This window comes from Eschrichtius robustus, chromosome 6, assembly GCF_028021215.1.
Source record: "Eschrichtius robustus isolate mEscRob2 chromosome 6, mEscRob2.pri, whole genome shotgun sequence".
Lineage (NCBI taxonomy): Eukaryota > Metazoa > Chordata > Mammalia > Artiodactyla > Eschrichtiidae > Eschrichtius > Eschrichtius robustus.
Window position 1 is genome coordinate 91,102,188 of NC_090829.1, and position 15,965 is coordinate 91,118,152.

A 15,965-nucleotide genomic window follows, 5' to 3' on the forward strand; every position below is an offset into this window, starting at 1 on the left:
AAGTAGATCATGCAAAAATATGATCTGAGGTACATGTCTCAAAAGATGATACACTTCCTTCTCAAAATCCTCTCATATCTGCTCATTGCCTACAGACAAAAAAATCTAGGATCAAGTATAAGCAAAGCCCAAGTGGGAAAATGGAGGAAGAAAAAGCTTATTCACCATAAGCATTGTAGAACTTGACTACTACGTACTGGCAGGAACATGTCTGGGAGTGGATCTTAAGAGTGCTGAACCAAAGGTCAAATATATAGCTTGATAGGGAAATATATATTGATTTGGGGCAACTCTTCCATAATTCAGCATTTACTTTCCTAGCAAGGACACCCAAAGCCAGTCCTAACATGCTGCTGAGAAGGCTACTTGAAGCTTGGAAACCACAATGGCCTCTAGTAATTGAGGTGGAAATGTTGAAAATTTCTTGGCAGAGTATTAAAGAAAGCTCAGGGAGGTAAAGATGTTAGAATGGACTTACTGCATAAGAAAATAGAATCCATCACTAGACAATGTTCCCTAGAAAGGCCCAGAAGACATTCCATCCATTAATGTAATAAGAAATACAGAGTGAGAAGGACATCAGTGTCTTTGAGCAGCTCAGTGGTGGCTGTTCTCTATAGGCCAGGGATGAAAGTAAATGATGCTGCCAGACGACTGGGCTTTCTAGTGTCAATGATTTGGGAAATTGATTTCTTTCCAATGCCCATCAATAAGGAAAATAAACAGTAGTTCACATATCTGAGGAAAGGACAGCAGTACAGATTCTCTGTCTTGTCTTAGAGCTATGTTAATTCTCTCCACAATATAGACTAAGGGGATTCTGATCATCCTGACATTCTGCAAAACATCACACTGGCCAACTACATTGATGACATCATGCTAACCAACAGGAACTGGGACATCTTCTGGACACTAAAAACCAGGCATGCCAGAGGATAGAAGATCAACCTTACAAAGAATCAAGGAACTACCATATAAGTGATGCTTTTAGGGATTCAATGGTTGGGCCCAGCAGTAATCCTTCATAAGGATTTGCATAAGTAAATTTTGCCTAATTCACCCTTCAGATCCCAGCCAAACATTATTTCCTCAAGGAGACTTCTGATTCCCAGAAAGACATTGGGGTTCCAATAAAGACTAATTTTTCATTATATTTTCCTTCATAGCACTTTATCACATTTCATAATTGATTATTTATATAACTGATTATTTGATTAAGGTCTGTAACGTTCACTATACTGTCAGTTACATGAGGACAGGAACTATTCTATTTTGTAAACCATTTTATCCCCAACACCTAAAGCAGTCTCTAAAATATGATAAACGTTTAGCAAATAAAATGAATGAATGATGCTACAAGTGGCTAAGGATCTACATATGGGAAGTGAACAGATGGTCCATAAACATTCTCCTGTACAATTTCACTAAGTGTGTAATACCCAATACTCCCAGACTCAGAATTTGGACCCTTTCAATGAGTTATAAGCTCATTTATAACTTAAATACCTATTCCAAGTGGTGATAACATTAATAACTACAACCATTAATTATCTATTAAGAATACCATTTTTGTGTCCTGGGCACTGTTAATCACTTTATGAGGTGGGCACTAGTATCAGTTCCAAAGATAAGGCTTAGCGACATTAAATTTCCTAGAGTCATATATTAGATAAGTGGTAGAAAATGTATTTGAACCCGGGCCTATCAGACTCCAAAGCCTATGTTCCTAATGCCTATGCTATACGACCTTTTATTGCCATGGCCTGTTAAGTTTGATACTTAATATTCTCAAGTGCATGAAAGAAATTATCTATAGAATCAGTGATGGAGAAAAGAATCAGTAGAGCACAAATGTCATGATCCCTGGTATATTGTACAAACTTTATTCCCATTACATAATGCTAAAAGTTGATAGGCAAGATCTACCCATTAATTAAAATCCTTACCTCTTCTGAGCACATCGAAGTAAACCACGTCCAAAATAAACTAAAGACATAAAATTTTCACAAATTTCATTTTCTTGGATCACCATCTTCATCACCAGAAATTTATTCTCAGCTTCTATACAATCCTGTAGCAACATAAAGCTAGGTTTGGCTGATGTAAAAGTCAGTTTTTTCCTTTTACAATAAACAGTTATTTCCCAAACTGGAGAAGTTAGGGCAGCTTTAATATTCATCCAGTCATTTATTCATATCTCTAATACATCTCTGTATATAATCCCATAAATAATGTACTCAGTGCTTTAGTTATTTACAAAAGAACTAAAGATCTTTAACCAGTGTTTCAAAGTGAATATTAAAACAACAACAATCTTTATATCTAAAACTGACAAATATTACTAGCCAAAATAAGGGCTCTTCTGATGACTACGGGAACATAGTTCTTTATAATTCTTCCTAATTTTTCATTCTAATTGGAGCACAAATCTTCCTAGTTTTTCAAATAGGAAATAAGTGACTTTTTGACCACACATATAGTCTCTTTTGAGGAATGACCACCTTGATCATAAGCAATATAGGTTTAGAAGTAAACTACAGAATCAGTTCTAATAAATGTTTTAGTTATCATTATTAAAACAGGCACAGTAGCCCCGGTCTCCCTGGGAAAAAAAATGCTGCATGGCCTCATTTTAAAATATTCTCTAGCACATCACACTACATAATTAGCATTATGTGAAATTATTTAAAGTGGAAATGTTCTCAGTTTGGTGCTTATAAATTCTACTTCACCTAATTAACAAGTCAGATTTATTTATTTATGAAACCAAGTAGAGAGTACAAATTTAGGAATACAAAAAGTAAAAGAGATATCAAGGCTGCAATTGAGAAATCATTAAAAATAAGAAAAAGAGTATTTAAATTTGTAAGAACCCTTAGAAATCACCTACTTACCTCCTCGATTTTTACTTTTGCACTTCACTTTATTTGATAAAGAATTTGAGGTAAAACTCATATTTTACAAAGGGGGTAAGATAAAGACCAGAGAGATTAAACTACACTAAAAAATGGATTAAAATTTATTATATAAGTGAAAGAAGCTAAACAATTTTGTTTTATATAAGTGATAAGTATTTCAAAGATAAATAAAATAAAGTTATAAGCTAACATTAAGTTTCCCCTACCAATATTTTTAGTTTCACAATATAGTCTCTAGCATAATTACTCTACATTTTCAATATATGACAGAAAAGTCACAGAGTGGTTTCAATTTTTAGAGAATGTCAAAAATCAACACTTTAATTTGTTAAAATGAAGTCAGTGTATGTGAAGAGAGTTATAATGTGCAAATAACACATGCTACATACCTCTTTCTTTCCTCTTTCAGTGACTGCTACTCCATATAAAAATAGTAATGTCAAATAATAACCAATATTAATCTGATGTGCCTAAAAAGATAAAATATACTTTAGTTGATTATTTAGACTATGCTACTTTTTAGTGTAGAAAGCTTAATTAAATATCCTAGGCCTATTTAATAACTATTAAAAATAGTTAAAATTATCATTATATTGTCAATCATCTAATAATCACTACAGAGAATTCATTTTAGATGTATTTAATAGTTTGACCCAGAAGACAGTCAATAATCTCAAAATAAAACATTAGAGTTTGATCAAAGAAAATGAAAGCAAATGCCATCAAGATTTGTTATACTAAAACTTTCCAAAAAATTCTCTCTTTCTCTCATGATATTTTTGTATAGGAACACTTTAGATAATAACAAATACTACCATCCAGCTTAAAAAATACAATGATATCTTAAATCAAAGTCTTTTATTGTCCACGTGTGGGTTTTGTTATAACAGTATGAACATAAAGCTTATCACTTATTTAATGAAAAATTAAAACACAAATATTTCCTTCATTTGAAAAAGGTCTATGCCAAATTAGAGATGGAGAATAGATTAGGGGTTAGGGAGAGTGAGGAGGGTAAAGGGTGCATGTGACTATAAAGGGGTAGCATAAGAGATTTTCATGGTGATGAAATAGTTCTTTTATCCTGATTCCAGTAGTGGTTACAAACATATACACTTGCGATAAAATGGGACAGAACTATACACACCTGTGCATAAAAAACTTATCACAGCTGGCCTGAGAATGCTATCCTTAGAAAGGTCTGCTTGCAAGGCTGACCTTGGCTGGTATCTATAAATCTGGATTTCAAGAGTGTTCCCACTGTTCTCTGACAGGGGTGTCTCACTGTTCCTAGAATGTTTGTGCCAACTATGTGATTTATGCTGAACACCAGGAAGTTTCTCCTGGGAATCTGGAATTTTGATACATGTTAGGCAGAGGGTGTCTACACGACCAACCCCCAATAAAAATCTTGAGCACTGATTCTCTAATGGACTTCCCTGGGCAGAAATATCACACACACACACACACACACACACACACACACACACACACACACATACACACACACACACACTGCTGCATTTTTGTTGCGAAGGAGGGAAAGAAGGAATGTACTCTGTGTAACCCCTCATGGAAGGGAGAAAACATAAGGAAGCCTGAAGATGGATTCCTCTAGACTCTGCCTATGTTATGTTTTGACCATTATAGTCTGGGTGTGTATCTTTACTATATAATTGTAATAAATCTCAGCATGAGTACAACTATATACTGAGTCTCATCAGTCCTTCTGAACATGGGGGTTGGAGGCCCCTGACACAACACCCACTGTACCAATGTCAACTTCCTGGTTTTGATAATATATTGTTATGTAGATGTAACTATTGAGGGAAACTGCCTGAAGGGTACACCAGGACCTCTCTGTACTTCTGTATTGTACAAAGTTGTATTTTTGCAACTTCTCTGCGTCTAAAATTATCTCAAAATAAAAAGTTAAATGTCTATGGAGAAAAATATTGTTCATTCTTTTCATAAGCTCTATACTGACAAAAAGTATAATGGCCAACAGTATATATTTATAACTGGCTGGGGTTAGGAGTTTAGCTTCAAACTAACTTCAGTGAAAATACACATGTATGTTTGTTATCAATGGGCCAAGTGAGTTTATAAACACAAACTCCCCTGTAACATCCAATTGGTTTCCACCTTAAACTTCCTATCTCTGCAGAGGCTCTGAAGCCAACACTACATGGGTTTGTATCTTGACTCCACTACTTACTACTTGATGAATTAAGCAAATTATTTAACCTCCGTGCCCTAGTTTCTAATCTGTAAAATGGGAATAATGAGATGGGTTGCTTGTGAAGACTAAATAAGCTAATCCTTACAAAGTGCTTAGAACAGTGTCTGCTTTATAGCAAACACTAATAGGTGTGAACTATTATTTTGTAACTTTTAAAAAACTAGCTTCATTAATACTACAACAAAGTCCTTGGCTCATACAATTCTAAACAAAAAAGAGCATTTGAGAACAAGATAAGATGCAAAATTGTGGTAATGCTTTCATTAGATGTAGAATGTAAAGAATTTAAAGATGCAAATGGTACATTTCTAACCTAAAGGCCCTGCCCTTTCCTTCCTACCTTCCCCCCATTAACAGAGAGTATCCCAGGTACTGGAACTAAATGGATGTTACTGGCAGCTGTCCCCCACCCCCACCCTACTGCCACTTCCTAAAAGGTTGCCTCGCCTCTCCTTGGTGGCCTTGAGGAACAGAGAGACACATTTGGATATAGCAGTAGGCTGCTCTGATTGTGACAATTCTGATTCTGCTCACAAGTGCCACCAACAGAGGAAACTTTTCCATTCTTAGTGTAAGACTCATCTTTGAAGTAATGCCTAAGTAGAGAAGGCTAAGCAATCAGCATCTGTTAATGCTGAGTTTATAGTGATTTATTTCACTGCTTAGCAACCTGGTCACTGGGAGAAATAGCAGGTCTGCAGCATCCCAGAAGTTCTTGGGATTACATGTTGATGCAAACTACTTTTCTTTGTTCCCTCTTTTGACTCCATCTAGAATTCCTTTACGGTGGTATATATACGTCTTAGAACCTGTCCTGAGAATCCTAAAAAAGGATGATTTTTCCATCTCTTTGTATACTATTATAATATGGGATGTGGTGTCTTAGGCTACTTTGTTTGACGCCTGGGTAGTCCATTCTTGAAGACAACTCTAATCCATCTTCTACATGTGTGCGAAACTTAGTTTATTTTACTGATTCAAATTATTCAAAAGACTGATTTTTCCTTTTACGTCCTTACTATTGGTTCTTATTTTTGATGCAATGTTTACTTTTCCTCAGATTTTTCTCTATTTCTGAAGTATCACTTGACCTTGAACATGTAAGTATGTCTTGTCAATTTTATCTGACATGATTACTCAATAATAGATGACAGAAGTTCCAATTTTTACAAATACAGAAATATCAGTAGAATTACATATAGAATGGATAAACAACAAGGTCCTACTGTATAGCACAAAGAACCATATTCAATATCCTGAGATAAATCATAATGGAAAAGAATATAAAAAAGAATGTATATATACATATAACTGAATCACTTTGCTGTATAGCAGAAATTAACACAAAATTGTAAATCAACTATACTTCAAATTAAAAAACAGAAATATCAGTAAAAAGAGGAGCTGATTATCAATTAGGGGGAAAGGAAGGAGTAGTTTTTAAAGTTCATGACTCTCGGGGTTTCCCTGGTGGCGCAGTGGTTGAGAATCTGCCTGCCAATGCAGGGGACACGGGTTCGAGCCCTGGTCTGGGAAGATCCCACATGCCGGGGGGCAGCTGGGCCCGTGAGCCACAACTACTGAGCCTGCGCGTCTGGAGCCTGTGCTCCGCAACAGGAGAGGCCGCGATAGTGAGAGGCCCGCGCACTGCAATGAAGAGTGACCCCCGCTTGCCGCAACTAGAGAAAGCCCTCGCGCAGAAATGAAGACCCAACACAGCTAAAATAAATAAATAAATAAAATTAAAAAAAAAAAAAAAGAAGTGCTGATTGCATAAAAAAAAAAAAAAAAGTTCATGACTCTCCATTTCTAATTGGGAAAGCCCATTTTTACTAGTTCAAGTTTCTCAATTTAAGATGAACAGTTACGGTAGGAAAGGAAACTAGAATCAGCTCATTAAAGAGAAGCAGTCATAAGAAAGTACAAGACATGTGAAAGAAATCAATCTATGTGTACCTTTCTCTAGAGGTAAATGAGGAAAATACAAATTGTCCTACACCTTAAAATAAGCATACACTGACTGTTCTCTCATTGAAAAAATGTTGTCCAAGTCCATTATTTCAAACTTTCAAAAAGAAAACACTTACAGTAAAATTAGTAGCTTGAATGTTCCTAAGTGCTGCTTCCAGTTGTGTTATTAAGAAACGTAAAGTCAAAGCAGGAACAATTTCCTCCCCATTTTGGCTGTTGGCTGCAACTTCTCTCTGTGGAAAATAATTTGGTTGAAAATTTCCTTAAGTTAGAGCAAATATCAACATTGATTTTTATTATACAAATAATACATGCTCATTGTAAAAAATTTGGAGAATAAAGATGATTTTTTAAAAAATCCACATGACCTAGATAAAATTGTTCTCATATTTGTTTGTTTTTAAGTAGTTCGACAAATCATCTTTGTAACTACTTCCTCAAGATACTAAAAAGCATTCCTATGCCTGCTGAAGGGTTGGCAATGTCCACTCCTACTTCAGAGGAAAGTCATAATCCCACTTCATTCTCATACCTTCTATTCTCTAACATAGCTAAAAATCTTCATTCCAGCCCTGAATCTCTGGTAAATAGGAATGCTGGCTTTAAAAATACCAACACCAAGGCAAACCATCTTATGCTGTCATCTAATTGGAACCAAGCTAATATATGATTTATTATGTACCATAGTTTATTTACATAGATGCAATGAAAGGAATTAACTATGTCTTATCTTTGTGTCCATTCCCCAATGCCTTGTACCCACAAATGCTTGGCTTAAATTACATTATTTGTTTAATGATGTATTATCTATGTGGGAAATTTAATCTACACTTTAACTTGGTTTCCAGTATACAGTACTTCCCTGTTTTTCTCCTAGCCTAACTAGATACTTTACTTCAGTCTCCAGAACACTCTATTTAATGAACCTCTTCTCTATCAACACACATTCCCTAGATAAAGTAATCCACTGTCATCTTTTTAAATAGCGTCTACACACTGACAGTTTTCCAAATTTATTATTTCGAGCTCAGAACTATCACCTGAATTCCAGACTCATGTATCCAACCATATACTCAACAATATCTCTTGAATTTGAATAGATATATAAAACATAACACTGAAGTTCCATCTTTGCCAAACAGTTTAGGTAGTTTCAGAGCAATATTCTCAACGAGAACTAAAAAAGCTGGATAAAATACAAAAAAAAACTTTTTTTGTTTGGAAAGCTACCAAGGCACTGAAAATCTCTGGGGCCAACATGCAATAGAGGAGGAAGGCCCAGAAACAGCAGACTGACTTTTGGAGCCACTTTTCTCCTTAAGGCAATTGCTGTATTCAGTTATGGCTGAGAGGCTGAAATGCTAGGCAGAGCTTTCCACAAAGCTGCAGAGCTAGAGGGAAAATTGGAGTGTATGACCTATCAAGGAAGAGGGGCCCTGGTAAACACCTTATTCTTTTGGTTGGGACCCTGAAGAAATTTACCCTTAGAGTCAAAGTGTCTGTTTTGGTTCCAGTTGGAAGCAGACCCTAACACAAGGATTTGAATGCAAGTAGTTTATTTGAGAGGTGCAGAGAACAATGGTAGTGGAGTGGAGAAGGGCATCAGGGAAGAGAAAGCAGGCTTTAAATTAACAGGTGTGTTATTAAGCTAGTTACCCACAGTGGATGACTAAGGTTAATACAACAGAAAAACATTGAAAAAGTCAAGCCTCAGTATTATCCAACTTAAGGGGAGAGAGAACTGGGATATTTATATAATAACTCCCAAGGTTTACTGACTGAGTGCTTTCTGAGGTAAGGGGGGAGTATTAATTCCTTGGGGTCTCTAAACTGCCATGAGAATTACAGCCTTCTGCAGTTCCAGAAAAAAAAAAAAAAGAAAGGCCTGAAGCATAGAGATGTAGATACTGAAAATTGGAAACTGTCCAGAGTATACTGAAATGATAGAGTTCAAGGGGCCAAGGGGTATGGGCAGGGCACTGACAGTATCTGCTACAAAGGGTAAACCACAAATAGACTCTTCTTCATGGAACAGAAGTAAAGCTTGGAATCATCTCAGTCCCTAGTTGAATTAAGTGATCTGCAAGAAAAGCACAAATAAGCAAAAGATTCTGTCCTGTTTTTCTAGTTCTTCTCAAAAGAAGGTTGCTCTAAACCAACCCAGGCAGCCACTGCAAGTAGCAGAATTCTGTATTATCCTTTAGATGACTATGGAATTTAAAAATAATTTTATTGAGTTATAATTAACATATAATATTATATTTCAAGGTGTACAACATAGTGATTTGACATTTTTCTTATGACATCATCATGAAATGATCACTGCAATAAGACCAATTAACATCCATCATTATACGAACTTGTTATAATATTACTGATATGTTCCCTAGGTATATATTATATCCCCTTGACTTATTTATCTTATAGCTGTAGGTTTGCACCTCTTAATCCCCTTCAGACAAAATACATAACTATGGAATTTGTACTGATGTTTTTACGTTCATTCATGATTTTGGTTCTTTTTGCCTTCTTTTTTTTTGAACATTCTTACCAGGCATTTATCAACTTTATTGGTCTTTTCAAAAAACCAAGTTTTGGTTTAACTGACCTTTTCTAGTTTGTTTTATTCTATTTCATTAGTTTTAGCTATCTTTATTCTTTTCTCGACTCTGTTTTTAATTTGCTGTTCTTTCCTTAGCCTCTTGAATTTTATGTTTAGATGACTGATATTCAACCTTGCTACTTTTTCTATTATATGCATTTCAAGCTATAAATAATCCTTGCAGCACAGCTTTTATCTAATAACACAAATTCTGATATATGTTTTTCATTCAGTTCCAAAATTTATCTAACGTCCAGTGTGCTTTCTTCTTTGATCGCTGGTTTAACTAGATTAGATGTATATATCTTAACTTAGGAACAATGGTTTTCTAGTTTATCTATCTGTAACTAATTTCTAAATTAATTGTACAGTTGTTAGAGAACATGCTCTGCATGTTTTGGTGTTTTGAAATTTGATGAGATTTGCTTTGTGAACTAGTATATGGTCAATTTTTGTAAATGTTATATGCATTTAAAAAGAATATATATTTTGTCACTGTTACATATATATAAGTCAATTACATCAAGTTTGCTACAGCTCTACTAATTTTGTGTTCATGTTCTATTACTTATTAAGAGAGCTATGTTAAAATCTTCCACTGGGATTGCTGACTGGTCCACTTCCCCTTTAGTATTACCAACTTTTGTTATTACGCATAACATTTCTGAATGTATTTGGATCTACTACTGGAATTTCTCTTGTATTTTAATTTATTTATTTAATTAATTTATTTTTGGCTGTGTTGGGTCTTCGTTGCTGTGCGTGGGCTTTCTCTAGTTGTGGTGAGCAGGGGCTACTCTTCGTTGCGGTTCATGGGCTTCTAATTGCGGTGGCTTCTCTTGTTGAGGAGCATGGGCTCTAGGCATGCAGGCTTCTGTAGCTGCAGCACGCGGGCTCAGTAGTCATGGCTCATGGGCTCTAGAGCACAGGCTCAGTAGTTGTGGCACACGGGCTTAGTTGCTCCGCAGCCTGTGGGATCTTCCCAGACCAGGGCTCAAACCCATGTCCCCTGCATTGGCAGGCGGATTCTTAACCACTGCTCCACCAGGGAAGTCCCCATAGTAAGTTTTAATATCAAAGTGGGCAAATTCCCAGCCCTTCTCTCCCACACTTCTCTTTCGTAATTTTCCTGGCTATTCTTCCCTTAATCTCCCTTTAGAACTAGCTTTTAATAACAAAAACAAAAACAAACGAACAAAAAAAAACCTTTTGTTATTTTTATTGGAATTATATGATATTTGTAAATTTTAATTTCAGGAAAATTGACTTCTCTATCACATTGTGTCTTCCTACATGTATTGCTTCCCATTCAGGTCTTCGTATCTTACCTTTAATAGAGTTTTAGAAATTTTTATTTATTGTTTTATTATAAAGTATTGATTTCTAAACTTAATGTAAAAAAATCAGTGTGTGGGGGTCTTGCTAAAATGCAGATTCCCAGACCTTCCCCCAGAGATTTTGATTCTTTAGGACTAGTATGGGGGTCAGATAGGCTCACGTAAGTGGCTTAGGAAAAACTTTGAGAAACACTAGTTTATATCTTGTATACTTCTTAAGTGTCTTCCTGGGTATTTTATCTTTTCTGTTACTATTAAAAATATTTTTCTTTCATTTTTACCTTCTAACTGGTATTGTTTATATATATAAAGCCTACTGATTTCTATTTCTTATTGTGGTTTCTGGGTGATTTCCAAAAGATAAGAGGGAAATAGTGGCATTATTCCATCAATTTCAAACCAGAATTCATACTTGTGGTAAATTACCTCACTTAAGATTATAGCTGTATATAAAGTCTTTGGATATTTTTAGAGTTTTTAAAATTTTTAATCATAATAGTATTAATTTGTTTCATGGTAATAATTAATGATATATTCTTTAACAGAAAAGGTAAATGTGGCCTTTTCAGAACACCTATGGCGTTCTGTCTCCGCCCCCCAATTAATTGTCACAAAGAAGAGAAGATCATTTTCTTTAACTTTGGGAAATTCCATTAATTTATAAACTGATACCCAACTTGTGTTGAAAGCTTCACAACTTATTATCTAGAAAAACTATTTCTAAGATGCAAATTGACAATATATTCTCTAAAATGTTTATCTCATTAAAAAATCCAGGTCTTATTATTTTTCTTTATACTTTACATTTTTGAAAAATCTGTCAGTATTTTACAAATTAGGAAAACTGAAAGCAGTTTCCTCTCCCAGAGTGGCATGTTGTGAGTTATTAGAATTAGAATAAACACTAGACCTTATAGTCAACAGCTTATAAGCTACTAACCCACATTCCTACCATTATCCTTGAAAGGCTAGCATCAGCTTTATTTAATTAATAAAAGTCTAGAGTCAAAGCTGAAACCAAAGCCCTTCACAAGATATAAGATGGAGATGTCAAGACCTTAGTGGCACTGTTATGGTAAAGAAAAGGAAAGAAAGAAAGGAAAGAAAGGAAGGAAGGAAGGAAGGGAAGGGGGGAGGGAGGGAGGGAAAAAAGAAAGAAAGAAAGAAAGAAAAGAAAAGGAAGGAAAAGAAAAGGAAAAGGAAAAGAAAAGAGTCACTGTAAAATAATACGAAATATATACATAATAAGAAATACATATATTGATCTGTCCCCAGTTCCTGCCAATATTTGGTCTTTGACTCTGGTTCCAGACACAGAGCTCCTAAAACCCTTGGAATTTTCTGGATGACAGGAGTGTCTTTTCTTCTAATGAGGTGACTCTTAGTGGGCTTCTGGATGGAGGCTTGGTCACCAGAAAGACCAAGCCATGATTAGAAGCTTGTAAATTTCAGCACCATACGCCAAAGAGGGAAGAGAGGCTGGAAACTGAATTAATAATTAATTATGCCTACATGATGAAATCTCCATAAAAATTCTAAAAGTATGGGCTTTGGAAAACTTCCAGTTTGCACATGCACATGCCAGGAGAGTGATGTACCCCCAACTCCAAAAGAAGAGAAGCTCCTGCACTTGAGACCCTTCCTTGCCCTATGTATATCTTCCTGTGATTGTTCAGCTGTATCCTTTATCAATCATATCATTTGTCATGTAATAAACTGGTCAACGTGTTTCCCTGAGTTCCGTGAGCTGTTCTGGCAAATTATTGCACTCATGAGGGGTCATGGGAACCCCAATGTATAGCCAATCAGTCAGAAGTACTGGGGCAACCTAGGACTGGTGATTGGCATCTGAAGTGGGAGCAGTCTTGGACTGGGCCCTTAACATGTGGAATTAGATGCTAAGTCCACGTAGACAGTGTCAGGATTGAATTGATTTGTAGGACACCCAGCTAACGTTGGAGAATTGACTGCTGTGGGACTAAACCCCCACATCTAGTGTCAGAAGTGCTGTGAGTATGGCAGTAGTGTGAGAGTAAAGGAACACAGTGTATCATATACACAGACCTACACTTCTGCTCCAAATATCAAATTATGATCTTACCTGCATAGTTTGGAAGGAAAAATCTTCTTGTAAGAACTTCTTGATATGAGGAACCACACCTTTTGGTAGAGTATTAATTGCATTCAATAACTTCTTCACTTCTAATAGCAGGTTAACAGGGACAAGATCAGTAGGTATGTTCTTTTCCTGTTTGTCCTAGAAGACATTATTAAAAATTTACACAATTATACATGTTCTAATTTACTCTAATATTAAAACCAGCTAAAGTATTTCTTTTAAAATAAGTTCTTTTACATGCTATATGTAGATCACTCTGACAGACTGCAATAAGAATAAGACATTCTCTCTGCTCTCAAGGAACTTACAACATAGCTGAAAGTTTAAGACTAAAACTCAAGAAGCTTTAATCTAAGGAAGGCCATCATAAATGAATTTAAAAGTTATAAACAAAGCATAGATTCTAAGATGGGAATAATTATGTCTTTTTTTTATGGTGGTGGGATGGGAAACATGAATGATTTTAGGCTTAAATGTGAGTTAAGCCTTAAAAAATGGTTGCCCTTGAGAAAAACACAGCATGTACTGAATTGGTCCATTTAAGGCATTAAAAAAAATGCTAAGTTTAAAATATTAAATAGATTATTCTACAAAATAATATGAAAACTATATCCAACGGTGCTTTTTACATTATGTGACTAATGCTTCAGCTACTAAACACAGCAATTTGAAAATGAATAGCTATAATACTTCAAATTATAAATAAATTAGTATAATATAATGATTCTACGTATAATCTCAATTCAATCAGAGCCGAATAAATAGTAATAATCTTGGGACTTCAGGAACTGATCCTACAGACTTAATTAAGCTGTAGTTAATGGTTAACTGATAGCTATATAGTCAAGTCTTGCTGGATTTTCTATTAACATTAATTGTGAGGAACGAATGCACAATAGAAATGAATAAAGATCCTGGAACAGATGGATGATGGCCTTCCTTCAAACCTTAACAAGATACCACAGTCCTTACACCCTGCTGAAACTTTGGGAATATGAATATGCAGCCACTGACCTCTGTATATGAGAACAGACAGGTTATTACTGCAGAGGCCATGTAGTCACTGAAAACGCAAAATAGTCACTGGTGTGTGGTGACCGTGACTGCCTGGTTTCTAACAGACCTGGAACTACCCAGGAAAGTAACTAGGAACCAATAAGGTCCACAGCAGGACTACTACTCTTCCTCTTCCTCCTCCTCTCCACTTCTGGTTTTGAGTCTTAACTTGAGATTCCTTCATTCCCAACAACACCCAACAAACACATCTTACATTTTATGGTACTTCATTATATTTACATCCAAAAATGTAGGAAATGTTAACAGTTTGCTAAATCCCAGTAAAGAGTATATGTGTTCATTGTACTAGTCTTGCAACTTTTCTGTAGGTTTGAAATTTTTCAAAAAGTTAAAAAAAAAAAAAGCTTCTAAAAAATAACCAAACAAACCTTTATAAAGAATGACCATTGTCACACTGTTGGTGGGAATGTAAATTGATACAGCCACTATGGAGAACAGTAAGGAGTTTCCGTAGAAAACTAAAAATAGAACTACCATACAACCCAGCAATCCCACTACTGGGCATATACCCTGAGAAAACCATAATTCAAAGAGTCATGTACCAAAATGTTCATTGCAGCTCTATTTACAATAGCCAGGACATGGAAGCAACCTAAGTGTCCATCAACAGATGAATGGATAAAGAAGATGTGGCACATATATACAATGGAATATTACTCAGCCATTAGAATAAATGAAATTGAGTTATTTGTAGTGAGGTGGATGGACCTAGAGACTGTCATACAGAGTGAAGTAAGTCAGAAAGAGAGAAACAAATACTGTATGCTAACACATATATATGGAATCTAAAAAAAAAAAGGTTCTGAAGACCCTAGGGGCAGGACAGGTATAAAGATGCAGACGTAGAGAATGGACTTGAGGACACCGGGAGGGGGAAGGGTAAGCTGTGACAAAGTGAGATAGTGACATGGACACATATACACTACCAAATGTAAAACAGATGGCTAGTGGGAAGAAGCTGCATAGCACAGGGAGATCAGCTCGGTGCTTTCTGACCACCTAGAGGGGTGGGATAGGGAGGATGGGAGGGAGACACAAGAGGGAGGAGATATGGGGATATATGTATATGTATAGCTGATTCACTTTGTTATAAAGCAGAAACTAACACACCATAGTAAAGTAATTATACTCCAATAAAGATGTTTAAAAAAAAAAAAAAAGAATGACCATTGTCAATAGTGCATATATTTCAAACTAAAGGTCAATTCTGTAATCAAAAGTCATTGCAGAATCATCTAACACTAATTACCAAATTGATACACAAGTAAGATTATGGCATGAATAAAATTTTTTCAACAGGAAATACTATAAGCTTCATGTTTGTTAAATAATCTTATTATAAATACAATTTTAATTTTTAAGTTAGTTGTCAAAATATTTGATGCTCAATCCATTTTTGCAAAATAGATTTAGTATCTAAGCCAAATTCAGGTTAAAGTTTTCACCTCCTTTCCCTCTGTATTCTGAAATCTGTATCTAGAAATGGCTTTTCTGGATCCAATCCCCCTGGTCCAAGTGTACATATTGCACATATTGTATTTCATCTGCAAAATTTTTTACAGTGATAACCGCATGCAGGTGAATACTATGGTTATTTTACGTTTATATATTTTTCTCCTCCTAGGTTACTGGATAACCTTTATTAACAAATGGACATCAATCATTATATAAAACTATGTGGAAAGTAAAAATTACACTA

General features: G+C 35.4%; 1 protein-coding gene across 5 annotated transcripts in view; it reads right to left on the bottom strand.

Annotated features, from left to right (window-relative positions):
• The window catches only part of DZIP3 (DAZ interacting zinc finger protein 3), a 120,892-nt gene that overhangs the window by 87,746 nt on the left and 17,181 nt on the right, over nt 1-15,965 (bottom strand). For all 5 annotated transcript variants that reach the window (XR_011074333.1, XM_068546782.1, XM_068546783.1 and 2 more), the window contains 4 exons: nt 13,172-13,327; nt 7,248-7,364; nt 3,308-3,388; nt 1,947-2,071 (listed from right to left, as the gene is read on the bottom strand). Coding sequence is in view for 4 of the 5 variants with exons in the window: in XM_068546783.1 (XP_068402884.1) it covers nt 1,947-2,071; nt 3,308-3,388; nt 7,248-7,364; nt 13,172-13,327 (479 nt within the window). In the remaining variant the exon portion in view is untranslated. The remainder of the gene's footprint in view (nt 1-1,946; nt 2,072-3,307; nt 3,389-7,247; nt 7,365-13,171; nt 13,328-15,965) is intronic.